Source organism: Arachis hypogaea, chromosome 10, assembly GCF_003086295.3.
Source record: "Arachis hypogaea cultivar Tifrunner chromosome 10, arahy.Tifrunner.gnm2.J5K5, whole genome shotgun sequence".
NCBI lineage: Eukaryota > Viridiplantae > Streptophyta > Magnoliopsida > Fabales > Fabaceae > Arachis > Arachis hypogaea.
Window position 1 is genome coordinate 99441960 of NC_092045.1, and position 15351 is coordinate 99457310.

The 15351-nt window shown below is 35.2% G+C and overlaps 2 protein-coding genes across 3 annotated transcripts; one reads left to right on the forward strand and one right to left on the reverse strand.

The window, feature by feature from the left end:
* The first annotated feature begins 5281 nt into the window (after window positions 1-5281).
* LOC112716106 (probable transcriptional regulatory protein At2g25830) lies at window positions 5282-9199 on the forward strand. Of its 2 annotated transcripts, none has more exons than XM_025767952.2 (7): window positions 5282-5519; window positions 5625-5794; window positions 6061-6122; window positions 6483-6639; window positions 7338-7615; window positions 8572-8692; window positions 8955-9199. In XM_025767952.2, exons 1-7 carry the CDS (start codon window positions 5429-5431, stop codon window positions 9045-9047), a joined length of 972 nt encoding a protein of 323 aa, XP_025623737.1. In that variant the 5' UTR covers window positions 5282-5428; the 3' UTR covers window positions 9048-9199. The 2 variants fall into 2 exon arrangements, with proteins under 2 accessions (XP_025623737.1, XP_025623736.1); XM_025767951.3 differs by having other exon boundaries at window positions 5314-5519; window positions 5607-5794.
* Window positions 9200-9363: 164 nt separating this feature from the next.
* Window positions 9364-14831, reverse strand: LOC112716107 (carotenoid cleavage dioxygenase 8 homolog B, chloroplastic). Its single transcript, XM_025767953.3, has 6 exons — window positions 14463-14831; window positions 10779-11522; window positions 10486-10679; window positions 10178-10367; window positions 9962-10064; window positions 9364-9854 (listed from the first exon to the last, which is right to left on the reverse strand). The coding sequence occupies exons 1-6, from the start codon at window positions 14772-14774 to the stop codon at window positions 9709-9711; spliced, it is 1689 nt and encodes a 562-aa protein (XP_025623738.1). The 5' UTR covers window positions 14775-14831; the 3' UTR covers window positions 9364-9708.
* Between the last annotated feature and the right edge of the window lie 520 nt (window positions 14832-15351).

Genomic DNA, 15351 nt, shown 5'->3' on the forward strand with positions numbered 1-15351 from the left:
GCTTGCAATATGGTCAACCTGATCCAGTCTATGCAGATAGGGATGGCAATGGGGTGGGTAGGGACGGGTTTTTGCTCTACCCGAACCCGCCCCGCTGTACAATAATTCGCATAAAACCCGCCCCGCTCTTACCTGCGGGTAGAAAAAGCTTGAACCCTAACCTGCTCCTGAGGGTACCCGCCCCGCCCCTACCCGCCCCTATAATTATTACAATTCAATAAATAAAATTAAATTTCAAAATTTATATAACCATCATCACATACATAACATAAATTAAAGTAAAAATTTAAATATATATAATATTATTAATCATTTTACTAATTATTTTAAATATATTACATATATTATATATTAAAATTATATATATATATATATATATATATATATATATATATATATATATATCTAAACCCGACCCCGCCCCCGCCCCGCACAAGAACCCGCCCCGGTGCGGGGCGGATAATTACCCGCCCCGAGCGGGTAGGAGCGGGGTAGGTACTCGCGAGTTCGGGTGGTGTTGCCATCCCTATATACAGAATATCTTCGTAGCCCAATAATTATGGTTCCATAAAACTACACTCTAACAGAACAAATTAAAATAACTTCATTTAAAATTAATTGAATTAACTAAATTATTTCAAATTAACTAAATTATTTCACATTAACTAAATTTTTATCACTTACTTTCAAAGTAAATCTAAAAAAAAAAAATCAAATGCACCTATACCATAATTTAGATAGAATAACTTAATTTAAAATTAACTATATTATATTGCCAACTTCATTTGACAATAATAAAATGAAACAAAAAATAACATAACGAAATTACCAAAATTAACTCTAATTAATTCAAACAAAACAATAATCAAAATCAATTTTTTTCTTATCTAACATCTATTCACAATCACATCATCGTTTTAAATATTTTAAATTAATAACACATACATAATCATGTAAAATAAATGTATCATCGACTTATCAAACTAATTAACAAACATATTCAAATAATAAACTACAACAAATTAAACAAAAAAATAAACATAACAATAGAATTACATAAAACTAACGAATTCAAGAAATCAATAACTTCAACAATGCCAGAGAAATAACCTAAAAAAAATAAGGGAGGATGAGAGCAAATAATGTAAAAATGTGAAATGAAAACGTGAAATATGAAAAACATAACAACTACAAACCGATTAGAAAAAAAATAGAACAACAGAATCATCTAAACTAACCGAAGAGATTAAAAACTTCAACAATGCCAAAAAAAAAAAACCTTGACGACAGAAGGGAGAATGAGAGTGAAGAGAGTTAGAAAGGTGAAATGAAAACGTGAAAAACCAAGTAGTAAGGTAAAATGAAAATGTGAAAAATCAAGTGGTCCCTCGCGCCTTTTATATTTAGGCAAATTTAATGTGAAGTTTGACTAGGGAATGACGAATTTTATATAATTCATAGAGTTCGCGCGAAGGTGCAGTGAACTTGAGTGAAATGCGAAAAAAAACCGTATTTTGAAAATTAAAGTTCGATATTTTTTTTAGAAAAATATTTTTTTTGGGGCAATTTACCCAAATAAATAAATTCGGTGAAAGCTTTACTCAAATACACAAAATAGATTTCACTTACGTTTTTGTGCAATTTCCACTTTATGTAAACCGTGGTAAGCTACCACGGTTTCTGATTATAACGTAAACCGTGGCAAGCTACCACGGATTATGCTTTTCTTGTTTTGTGTGTAAACCGTGGCAAGCTCCCACGGTTTACAAAGAGAGAAATATAACCATAAACCGTGGCAAGCTCCCACGGTTTATGAAGGGGGAATTTTAATCCTAAACCATTTATGTTAAAGTGTTTTATTGCATCAATGTGGTATCATTTAGACTGCACATGATAATTGTGACAGAATACATGTATATAATAGAAGTTTAAACCGCTTAAACTATCAAATACATAGCAGATAACATATTAGACAATTCTCAAACTTTTTTAACTATCAAATACATGGCAGATAATAAATTACAGAAGTCTGAAATACATAAGGCTAAATAGCATGCGAAGAACATAAATTAATATAGGGACTGGACATGACAATATGACATAACTAATCAGAATCCTGAATGGTGTCGCTGTCATCATCGTCGAACTGACCGAGCAGGTGACCTCCGGTGCCACACAATGGAGGACGCCTCACCTTCCTATGTCTCTGCTCTGCCGCTGGTCCTGATGGCTGTGTGGGAACGCCGCTGAATGCTGAGGCTAGGGTCCCTCCTAATGGGATCCATGGGTCAGTCGGAGATGCTGCAGGCTCGTTGAGGTCAACGGCTAACTGAGGAAGAACATCGTAAGTCTGTGGCTGTGGATCAACAAACTGGGGCTGGTCGTCAGGCATCTGTAGCCTATAATGGGTCCCATCATCATCCATGAGCATGTCTGCTATATCCCTATAGAACTTTGACTCAGTAACAGGATCATCGATGTCCATCCCAACAGCCGTGGTGGTATACCCAGCAAACGCATCTGGGGCGACATTCCCAAAGAGTTGAGAGCTACTACCCACATCGTAGGTCAGCTGATCCATAGCTGAGGCTGAACCAACTACATCCTCACCAACACCATACTGAGTGCCCTGATCATCAACAGAAGGTACTCTACCTTGAGCCCCTCCACGGCCGTCCTGCCCTGCCTGTCGTCTGCCTCTACGTCGAGGAACACGAAAATCCGCCGCATCTCCATGATCAGCTCTAGGGATGTCCTCCTCTAAACGGTCAGCCAGCTCTTGCCACTCTTGATCCGTGGTACGGGTGCCTATACGCCGACGCCAATCGGCTTGGCTGTTATCTGGTCTGTCGTAAACGTGCACTCTAGGAGGTGCCTGTGACGACCCTCTGTGACGAGCCTCCTCAGTCAACACAATCGGCCTAGGATCCTGAAATGCAACATCTGGGGATAGAAATCTGTGCGCCACACGGCACCACCACTCTAGGTAGTCTGATGATGGACCGGGATCAAGGACTCGATCGACCCAGATGACTGAATGAAGCCGATTCTCCCAATGCTGATGCCACTCCCGATAATAGGTGGGGAACCACCTGTCCCCACCCCTGCCATCCTTTGCATGTAGCCAATCTATGTTCAGAGCTGGCTCAGGGAGATGCTGAAAACCGCCAAACTGCGGTAGAACCCGGTCGACCTGATGCCACTCAATCGCAGCAAAATATATCAGGCTAGTGACGGCCATCCATAGCCTACGGTGCTCGTCGGCTAGTATCTCCGGGTGAATAACAGCACCAACCTCGGCAGAAGAATAAGGCTCCCACACAAACTGTATCGAAATAGTAAGGGTTTCGTCAGAGCACGACACTTAACATAAACCACTGAAACTAAGAGCCATAACTAAATGACTCACATCGTGGACACGCAATCGATCCAACGAAAGGCGTGCAGACACTAATCTCTGATCCCCTGGATCGTTCCTCGGCATAAACGTAGCCCACCTACAATTTTAATTGAAATCATGTCATAACTAGAAATAACACATGATGTTGAACAACTTGTGAACCGAAAATAATAAACCGTACCTGGAGGCAAGAGGAAACCTGAATACATCAAACCCACTAGGCCTCAACGTGGGAAACCTCCAGAAAATTCAAGACTGTAGAAGCTGTAGCGGCCCGGCCAAGTTAACAACGTTTTTGTTCGTCCCACGACAAAGACATCTATACAACCAGGCCAGTGCAGCCGAACCCCAGCTATATCTGCCCAAGTCGTCCAACGATGCCAAATAAGGCAACCAACGAAGGTGGACCCGGTTTGCATTTTTGTCCGCAAACAGCTGAGACGACAATAGCATCATAATATAAGCACGTGCGTATATACACACGGTCTCATCAGTAGCATCTGCTGGGAGAACCCAGAACCTCTCATGGAACCATGTGTAGCACATTGTCATCTGCTTGACTTTATTCTGTGGAGGTAACTCCCCAAACAACTCGCGGAATCATACCTATGCTGGTCTACCTTGCTCCATCAGATTCTCAAACTCAATCAGGCACCTGCTGACGGGCTCACCATCGATCGTCAAACCCAGTTGATATGCCACATCTTGCAAAGTAATACTGCACTCACCAAAGGGCATATGGAAGGTGTGCGTCTCAGGACGCTACCGCTTAATAAATGCGCTAAGGAGAGGCTCATCAACCCAGAACCACTGGCTGTTCAGCCTAGCCAAATGATACAAGCCCGCCGTCTCCAGGTAGGGTATAATCCGGTCGTGTAAGGACATATTCTGTTGTCTCCTAACGCCGCTAATCACCCTAGCAGGCTGCAAAATGTGGGCAACAAAATCCCTCAACATACGACCATTACTAATAACATCAGACGTAATTTATGAAAAATTATTACAAGCCTCACATTGTTTTTCTTAATTCCCTAATTATAGCAATAACAGTGATTATAATAATAAGCGGTCCAATTCTAACAAAATCTAAGAGTAACAATAATAACTACCATTATCAGAAACGAGGACAACAATAATGATAATAACAATAACACTACTAATACTATGCACTCACAATAACAATAAAAATTAAATGTAAAAAAATAATTTTACTAACAATAACCATAATAATATCAATATTTATATAAATAGTAATAATAATAATAATAATAATAATAATAATAATAATAATAATAATAATAATAATAATAATAATAACTAACCTCGGTGTCGATGTATCCAGCCACGTGAGCGACGCCATTTAATCGGTACAAGCGATCCTCATCCTCCATGCTCCACCAACTAAACCTCTTTCCAACCTTCTTTAGTTTCCACAGATTCTCTCAAACCAACAACTCCCAAATTTTGCTTTGTGTCACAAATGATCCGTGAGACTTTTCAGTGGATTATGTATTTATAGGCACTCACACGTAAACTGTGGTGAGTCATAGCAGTTTACGTGCAGCTCGCATTCTTCATAAACCGTGGGAGCTTGTCACGATTTATGGTTATATTTCTCTCTTTGTAAACCGTGGGAGCTTGCTACGGTTTACACACAAAACAAAAAAGCATAATCCATAGTAACTTGCCACGGTTTACGTTTTAATCAGAAACCGTGGTAACTTACCACGGTTTACATAAAGTGAAAATTGTACAAAAACATAACTGAAATCTGTTTTGTGTATTTGAATAAAGATTTAACCAAATTTATTTATTTGGGTAAATTGCTCTTTTTTTATTTTATAGTAGAAAAAAAATCCAGGGCAAGGGGAAAGCAGGAAGGTAATTTCACTTGGTAATTTATTGACATTTAGCACCGTCTTGTCTCTGCATTGTATGAGAGCTGAATTGCATTTGCAGCAGCAGACCAAGCTTGGCGGGAAACAAAGCAACCTCATCGTGTTGTTACTTAGTTAGTTACACGATTCGATGATAGCATTCAGAGCGGTTCTTCACCTTCAAACACTTCCCATTCGGGTTTCCTCTACCCGACCCGCTTCCCTCTTTCTTCACCCACACAGTATATAATACTATTATCCCAACTCTCTCTGTTCTTCGTTTCAATTTTCATTTTCTTTTTTCCATTACTTTTTGGTTCCTGAATCAGGCATTTCCCACCCATCAGGTTTTGCTTTGCGGAACAGAAGCTTGTCGTTCATATCGCCACCGCCATTGTCATTGCCGCCATCTTTGGAAGCCGCAACTTTCTCCAATGGCAACTTACCATTCAGGAGGATATCCACTTTTCCTGCCGTTTGCATGGGCAGGCGCTCCTCCAAAATCGCTGGCAGAAAGGTCTCTCACTTTTTTTTTTTAATTACTATTGATTTCATCACTGTCATGCTGGCTCTGCATGCCAAGTGTTTGATCAAAATCCTCTCTAAGTTTACCCCTTTTTCAAGTCCCATTCCCTACTATCATAACTAGTACGTGTAATCGAGTATCTTCCATTCTTCATTGGCTTTAAGTTGGTCTGTAATTGATATGTATGAATTTTCTGTTTTCTTTATAGTTCATGTTTACGTTGGTATGTTAAATCTTTGTGTTTGCTTCGAATACAGGAAGCCCAAAATGCAAAAAAGGCTAAATTGTACTCGAGGATGGGAAAGGAGGTTGTGTCTGCGTAAGTTCTTCTTCAACTAATATTTGGAATTTTAATAGACCACGAGTATAAAGCAGTTATTATATATTCATGTTGTTACTGCAAAATTATCCTTCCAATGCTCGGACTTGAAAGACACGAGTTTGGTTATCTGGAGTTTTTTTTTTTTTTTTTTTTTTTTTTTTTTTTTTTTTTCTTTAGGGTATTCTTTACCATGTGCCAGATTGTTGCTTGATCTCAAAATCTAATCATCAATCCATATCTAGTGTCCGTTCTTTAATTTGATTATTTGATTTTATTAGACCAGTACGTTGGTATACTGTTTTTTCATTTTGCTTAAGGGACCATAATGGGCATGACTTTCATAACGTTGATTGGCAGTGTCAAGAAAGGTGGTCCAAATGTAACATCTAATCCATTGTTAGCCGCTATACTTGAGAAAGCCAAGGAGCTTGATGTGCCAAAAGATATAGTTGAGCGTAACATCAAAAGAGCTTCAGAGAAGGGACAGGAGGCTTATATTGAGAAAGTCTATGAGGTTAGTTTAACAATGATCTTGATTTGATTTCTAAAGGGCGGGCCGGGTTATTCCCATAGCGGAAGTTACTTATGGTTCCTTAAACATCTTGAATCTCTGCTGAGCAGAAATATTCAAAATGTTTCAAAGTTGCACCTGAGTTGAGTAGAAGTAACATTTAGGTAAGGTTAGTTTGCAACCCCATCTCCTTTGTTTAAGCTTTTAAAATATAGTTTCAACTAGTTTCTGATTTTTTTCCCCATGCATGATTTTACCCATTGCTATCTGAAATACACTCGTTTGACAAATTACTTTTGCAGAAGTTCACTAGTTAGTCTTCCAAAAGTCATAATTTCAATATTAATCTTCAAAACGCATTTCCTTGAGATTCATTTCATGTCAGTCATACTAATAGCACTGTTTTTGGAAGTTTGAGATGTTTAACAAGTTTAAGAACAATGTTTGTTTGATGGTATTGTTAGTTTTGTTCTCAGCCACAAGCTTATTAGGCAAACAGTTGGGTGCAGGGGAATGTAGCCTTTTTTGTATTCAGTTTACTGTGGGCGGGGCCTGGGAGTGCATTTATTTTTTGTTTTGCCAATGGCTTGAGTACTATATTACCTACTACATAACCGATCAATCACCAACCCTTATTTTATGGGCTGTGTTACTGGGACTTTATTTTAGGTCTTTAACCAATCACGTTCATTATTCTTCAGGTTTATGGCTATGGAGGGGTTAGTATGGTAGTTGAGGTCTCAACTGATAAGGTACATCGATCAGTGGCAAAGATTAGAGAAGTGGTGAAGGACTGTGGAGGAAAGATGGCAGACTCTGGATCTGTTACATTTAAGTTTAGACGTGTTCGGGTAGTAAATATAAAAGTCACTGATGCTGACAAAGATCAGCTGCTTTCCATTGCATTAGATGCTGGAGCAGAGGATGTAATTGAACCTTCAACTTATGAGGATGACACTGAAGAGGATAGGTCAGAAAGGTAAAAGATCAATTTTATTATTTTTGGGTTTCTTATTCGAATAATCATTTTTATTAACACTTTGTCATGGGCATGGTATTTGGGAGAGCTAGTTATACGAGGTTAATAATTTTACTCAGCAAAAACCAAATTATTGAATAATATCTAGTACAGTGTCAGTAAAAGCAATGCTCTACAATTTTACATAATGTGGATGAGCTTGGGGTTTCTGTGGTACAGTTGTCATTTGGATTCAAATGTGAGTTCTCAGGTCAACAGTCAGCATCCAATGAACACAATTAGAACTCCTTCATTGTTCAAGTCATTAGATGTATGAATAAAGACAGAAATTGATGACCTGCATTGAAACCCTAGGTTCTAATAGTTTAAGCAAATGCATCTCTAGTGCCCTTGGTCATTTGCGAATTGCTATCTCCAGGCAAAGTACGAGGCTAGCATGACGCAGAGTAAATAGTGGTCTCTGATATCTAGATAACTTGTTGCTGAAACAAAAAGAAAATGTCAACTATTTGAATAGAGTTTTGTTCAGATGTTCTGGAATTTGTCAAGTAAAATCAACATATTACTATCCATTATGAGTTATTGGATGTATAAGGGGATTGGATCTTTTCAGGTGTGCTCACCCACCATACAAAATCTTCTCTCTCATGTGTTCTCTTGGTTCCATTTAGAGAGTGCATGGTAAAGAATCAACACTTGGACAAGATCAATTCAGAGAAAAAATTGAGAAGATCCATTTCTAATATTTTATTGGATCCATACCAAAGTCTCACATTAGTATCAAGTTGATTGGCCTCCGAGATATGTCACGTGTATAGGTCAAGCATGTCTTACATCATGGGATTGTTTGATTTTGTAGTCTCTCGATTAATTTATCTGCATAAAGTAAATTCCAGCTTCTGTTGTTTTATTCGTTTGGATCTTCACATGGATTCATTTTTGTTCTTTTTTTCCAGGTATTATAAAATTGTAGGTTCTTCTGATAACTATGCTACTATACTGTCAAAGCTGCGAGAGGAAGGCATAAATTTTGAGCCTGATAATGGTTCTGAATTACTTCCAAATGCTACAATTGAGGTTTGTACCAACTGGCTGTAGCATACGCGTAATTGATTTTATATGGCATATACAAATTTCAACTTTCAAACAACCTAAGTTGTAGGTATAATATGTCACATGGCGGTATGCAATCTTACAAAATAACTTTGATATAGCCTCATGTCAAGCTCATTACATAATTTGTGAAGATGGTTCGTCCATCAAATACTTTTATTGTGTACCTTTTAACAAGAAAGCAATTAGGGAAAACTTACTGGAGCCTATTATTGTTGATTTCCAGGTAGATGATGAAGCTATGGACCTGAACAAGGAACTTATGAACAAATTACTTGAGCTTGATGATGTTGATGCTGTTTATACAGACCAGAAATAATCATTTGTTAGTTTTATTTTGCTTAGTATTGATAGAAGTCTAGAAGCATGCTTTCGGGAAGGGAGAATTTCATGTGGAAATTATTTCATTAAAAACACAGGATCTTGAAGTATTGTCCTGAATAATAATAAAACAATTTAACCTTTGATCCTTTTTCTGGTTTTGTACATTGATCCTAGAGCAATTTCTTTGCAACGACTTCCTTGGATTTTTGTATACCCTCATGTACTCATATCTACGTGCCAATTAAGAATCTGATATATAGTTATTGTTATTTTTAACGGCTTTAAGAAACGCTTTTGCAAGAGAACATACATGGCACCATCAAAGTCAATTATTTATTAACATATAATACTCTTGATTTAGAACAAGGATTCATAACATATTATTAAACCTATAAAATTTATGAATTATCAATATATAATCCACAAAGTGTATATTATAATTTATAGTGCAGCGGGATAAACGAATTCCCTAAATGCTACTTTATATCATACACATAAACTTAGCTTTTAACCACCATCAGCTAGCTATTCAGCTTGCACTCATATATAGAACCACGGTTCCTAACCATGCATGCACTTCGAGTTGAAGCACTATTTCTTGTGGATCCATGTCCAAGCAACGTAATTAAAGCATCAATTTATAGCCATATATGTTGCTAATTTTTTGGAACCCAGCATCCATGCAACCCATATGGAATTGCATAAGGGAACTTGGCCCTAGCAATCTCTTGAAAAGTGGAACCATCTAACACCAACGCATATGCTCCTCCATTTTTCTCACTAACTACTGAGATTACCACGCCTGCCATGAGAGAAATTAAGAGAGTTTATAGAAGTTCCAACAAAATGTGACATTAACATATAGATGAAAAGAAAGAGAGCGCGAAGGTACCAGGATAGTGTTCTTACCATCGTCTTCTTCGATTGCACCCGGCCGAGCTACAAAGAATGGTTCCGAGGGCACAGTACCTTCTTCATACCAGTTCTTAGCCTTTTTCAACTCAAAATCAATCTGCATATTACATGCCAAAGAACTTTCCACTGAATATGTAGGCAAGGGAAAAACCAGTTGCATTTGGAACAGAAAATTAATAATTAGGGTAATAATAATGAATCAAATGAGACCTTGGTGATGGTGTTGGGAAAGTTACAAGGGCGATGTGCTCCACAAGCATAAGCATATCTATATTTCTTTCCTAAATAATTAGGGTTTATGGTGCACATGTCCATGCCTCTCCCATGTTCATTTGGATCTAATGCTGCCTCCAAGGTTCCATATGGACTCCCATCAAAAGGTATTCGGAATCGACCAACCCTGTTAATAATAAAAATTCAACAAATTATAATGAGTGATAATTACTTATTAGCGTGACTATTTCGATTCAGTTCGATCAATTCATATGCATAAACTAATTGTTATTTAATTTTATTACCTAGCGTCGGGTAGAACATCTTCACCATTATAGGAACGAAGGTTGTTTAGTCTGAGCTTCTCAAGAATGTCGGTATTTGCATTGTGCTCACAACAGTCGGCGATTATCGCCGTAACTCTTCCATCTTCATCTTTCTCTTCATATGCATTTATGAAATGGAACTGAACAAACAGAGGCACCTCCACACTTGCCACCTTCAAAACTCAACCACAATATAAAACTAGCACACAGAAAAGCTGTTCATGTGAAGATTCATAAGAGGAGGGTTAAAAAAGTGTTTAAAGAGTTCTTACAATCTTGCTAGTGGCCTTGCACATGACATGCATGTAAGCATTGTTGTGAGGGTACCAGCGGAACTTGTACAAAGGGGTAGGCTCAGCCTTAAGAAGATTCTGAGCAGAGTACCTCAAGGGCATTTCGGGAACAACAACATAATTCTGGGTGACAGGGAAAGAGTGGACCCAGCCAGGTGCAGGTCCACCCCTACAGTTGACTCTTCCAATCACCTTCCTCTCATTACTTCCCTTCTCCATTCTTGCCACCACGTAGCCAGGCTTCACCAGATCCGGCAACAGAGTCAAGAACTCCTCCTCCGTCACAATCGGATGCGCCGAGTGAATCAAACCGCCCAAAGAATCGCTGTAGGAGAATTTTCCCTTAGTCTCCAGTGTTTCGGGGTCTATCACAATAGACCCCTTCTGTGTCTCCGTCAGGCACACCACCCTGCCGTCGCCGAGCCTCACCACTCCGGTGTTGGCGTTGTCCGTCAGGGATGCGCCGGAGAACAGGCTCGCCAATTCTCCCACGTATGCCAGGAAGTTCTCCGCCTTTGGTACCTCCGAGAACTCGCGGTAGCAGATCTTTTGGTTCTTTTTGGCGGCTTGGTAGGCTTGTGACTCCAGTTGGCGGTGGCCGGCGATTAACCGGCCGTCTTCGAAGTGGAGCTTGACGAGGGTGGCGTAACCGTCAAAGAGGTGCCGGAAGTTGTAGTCTCCAATGTGCCACATGCCTGGCCCATTCCTCAGGTATGTTCCTTTCTGCATGTAATTGGTTGCATAATGTTAATTTTACGGTAGAATAATTCCAAGAATAAAAAACTGTAATAAGGTGGAAATTCATTTTCTTAGTGCAAAATTAGTAGTTAAGAATTATTATTATTTAGTTAAAAACTTAAAATAGATGCATGTGAGTTTTCACAGTATTATAATTTGTCAAAAATTTAGATGAAAATGATTACAGAAATTTTTATGTAAAGATACAAATATAATATTCATATGTGTAATGTAAATAGTTTAACCGTTTTATATTTTTATGAATTTTAAAATTATTAATTGGATAATTTTTAGTTGGTAATTATTTATATAAAAATAATAACAAAAAATTATTAGATAATTTGACTAACAAATTTAATATAATATATATTTATATCTTAATTATTATTTTGACAGAAAAATATTTTGATGTGAATAATATTTTTTTTAGTTATTATTCAAGTAATTTGTAACTTTAATTCAGCTAAATCATAATTGTGCTATATATATATAACTCTACCTGATGATAATAATCAAAACTGTTTTCATATATAAGACCCGAAAAATGGCAGCTCAAATAAACATTTTTTCTTATAATTTAAGCAAAATAAATTATCTTAACAATTACTTTTTCAACTAAATTTTTTAATATAAATTAAGCTAATTCTTGTATACTGACAATATAAAAGAATATTATTAAAATAAAATTAATATTTTGATCTTTTATTATTTACCACACATGTATCTATCTCGAATTTGTGGATATTCGGCTCATTTTTTAAAAAGATTTTTAGCAGGATAAAATTTTAGATGAAATAGAACCGGATCGAATTTACATAATATTCTTTTTTATTTGTTCTTATATATAATATATATAATTTTAATATATAATATATATAAATAATTAATAATATTGTATATATTTAAATTTTTATTTTAATTTATATTATATATATAAAATTATGATTATATAAATTTTAAAATTTTATTTTTAATTTTTGATAATTATAGGAATGAAATAGATTACAGTTTAATTTTTTATTCTCTATAAATGATAATGGAATAAATTTTATGTTAGTTATTATAAGATGGGATGAAATCGAATAGGAAAAAAGTTGATTCTATTACATCACTATTATGCACTCTACATTTGAGAGTCAAAGCATGCATATGATGATGTGTCAACTTTGACTAAAAAATAACAAAATTTCGACTTCTAAACACTTTAGAATACAAAATTAAAATTGTCGATGCAGTTATTTATACGTTTTAGGTTAAAATTTATATATGTCCATACATATAATGAAACTTAGAATATGATAACAACTAAAAAGAAAAGGGGGAGAGAATGTGAGAATCAATGATAGGCATACTTAATTCTAAGATCTATTGATGTTGATGTAATTCTAATCAATTAATTGGAACATCTATTATTTAATTAATTTATAGTAGGAATATACTTTGGTGGCTTCACATAATTCTCTGACACATTATATGCGAACAATCACATAGTAGCTAGTTTAATACTTAAACCCTATATTACGTGTACTATTAGCAGACTTTTGTTTCCTCATTTGTATTTAGTTTATGGATGGATTATGGTTTATGGATACTGTGAATTTCCAAAGGAAAGAAGCTTTTTTTTCTTTGCTACAAACGAGGATATGAGATTTCCTTTTCTTTCTCTTTCTTCTTTTTTTTTTTCTTTCCCTTCTGTTTTTTCCTTCCCACTTTGTCTGTGTTTTTACTAAATTTTTATGACGCTTAATACGCTGACTCGAATTCAATTACATAAGGTCCGAAATTCAACTAATTTGCATATTACTAATGATTTTTAATTTTATATATATATATAGATTTGAATGATGAGTGGTCCATGTATCACTTTCATCCAATTAAGTTAACAAAGGTTATTTTACACAATTTAATTTTGATGTATTCTTGAAAACACAGTTTTATACATATATTTAATTATATAATATTATATTAATAAAAATAATTTTTTTAATTGATCATATGAATATTTATTTAAAAAATAATATGATTAAATATTTATATAAAATATTTTACATGATCAACGCAATAAAATTAAATTCTACTTTAACTCATACGTTCTTTAAATTTTATTTTACGGTTTAAAGTTCAAATTTTTTTTATTTTATTACAAATTAATTAAAATTGGAGGAGTATTATTCATAAAAAATTATAGGTTATCTCTCTATGTATTATTAGTGAAATTTTCTTAAATAAACTCGCATACAATTATATACCAAATAAAAATAATTAACTTTATGCATGTTATTAAAAAAACAAGATATAAATAAAAAATTTCTTGGTCGTTAAATGTTTTAAAATAAAAAAGAAAAAACAAATGGGGTGAAGATTACAGTAGCAAAAGTCATTAGAATTCTTACTTTACATATGTGAAAGAATCAGAAAAATCCAATAACTTTAACTAGGAGAATTAAACTTAGGCCATATATAATAGCTCACAAACTTGGGACAAAATTAAACTGTATTTATTTACGTCAAGCATTTGGAGGCTCATTTGAGATTAATTATTGAAATTATTACTCAATAAAACAAGCTTTTATTTGTTAATGTAATTTTTTTTTTCAACCATACTACATATACATTAAAATCAACTATTAAAATTAACTATTAATATAAAATATATATTAAAATATTAAATATATATTAAAAATTAATTAAATAACACATGTATTTATATATAAATACATAATGAATGATTTTAGTAGCTGATATTATTAATGTACAGATAACAATTTTGTTTTTTCTTTATATCAAAGACATATAAGAAATTAAATATTATATGTATTAATTTTTGCGTAATTTTTATATTTGTCACTGTTGATATTAAAAATAATTGATAGCAGTATATAGCATTGAAGTGCTCATGTCATAAGACATAAAACTACAAGTTACCAGCCACAATGGTATTTCTCCTTGGACAACCAGCTCCCCTTCCCATCTCTCTTGACGGATACTAGTCCATGCGCTATGGTGCCAGTGCCCTTCCGCCACTGACGGAGGCGGTAGACGACTCGCAACACTCGCAACGGTCAAGTCTTGAAGGGAGCGTTGGCTTTTGTAGATGCCCTTGTTTGGAGGTGAAAGGAACCCTTCTCCAACATTATTAATTTTATTATCAGACATTTTATTAGAAACAACCATGCTTCTTGGATATGAAATGGAGCTTCTGATTGATGGTGAGGAGGGTAAGACTGAGAAAGCCATATAAATTAAAATATATGAACTTGTTTTTCTTAGTAGTGAGGAGAAATGTGAGTGGGAGTGTAGGAGAGTGAGGTATTTATAGGACGGTATTGGCAATGAAGCAAGGGACAATAAAAAATGTATAAAGAGAACTATGCTTTCTTTGTGGCCATGGGAATCTTCAATCTTGTATTGGTGGAAATCCTTTTCACTACGAGACATGCCTTGTTTTTTTCTTGGGCCCTTCCTTCGCTCCCGTTAAACTATAGCTTTATTTTTCTTTTTTAAATAAGTCTTTCTACATTTATCGATTGGGAAATATTATTTGTCCGATCCAATTATTATTATATTTATTTATGTTAGAATATATTAATATAACTATTTTTATATATTGAATAATTACACACAATTTGAATATACACATATTTTTTTTATCCTGTTCTCTTACCTTTCTAATAATATATATTGTCTCTCAAAACACAAGAGATTATTAATGGATTGTTGATCGATAGGCATATGATGTTGATATCTTGACTCCTTGTAAGTGATTAAGAAATAAGAAAAAGTTGCAATAATTAAGTAGGATTAAACACAATTT

Excerpts from the sequence above, each read along its gene's own strand:
- LOC112716106 (XM_025767951.3), top strand. The coding sequence starts at position 5,429 with ATGATAGCATTCAGAGCGGTTCTTCACCTTCAAACACTTCCCATTCGG. Across the intron at positions 6,640-7,337 it reads ATATTGAGAAAGTCTATGAG|GTTTATGGCTATGGAGGGGT; the intron begins GTTAGTTTAACA and ends ATTATTCTTCAG. Across the intron at positions 8,693-8,954 it reads TTCCAAATGCTACAATTGAG|GTAGATGATGAAGCTATGGA; the intron begins GTTTGTACCAAC and ends GTTGATTTCCAG.
- LOC112716107 (XM_025767953.3), bottom strand. The coding sequence starts at position 14,774 with ATGGCTTTCTCAGTCTTACCCTCCTCACCATCAATCAGAAGCTCCATT. Across the intron at positions 11,523-14,462 it reads GAGAAATACCATTGTGGCTG|AAAGGAACATACCTGAGGAA; the intron begins GTAACTTGTAGT and ends AATTACATGCAG. Across the intron at positions 10,368-10,485 it reads GATGTTCTACCCGACGCTAG|GGTTGGTCGATTCCGAATAC; the intron begins GTAATAAAATTA and ends TATTATTAACAG.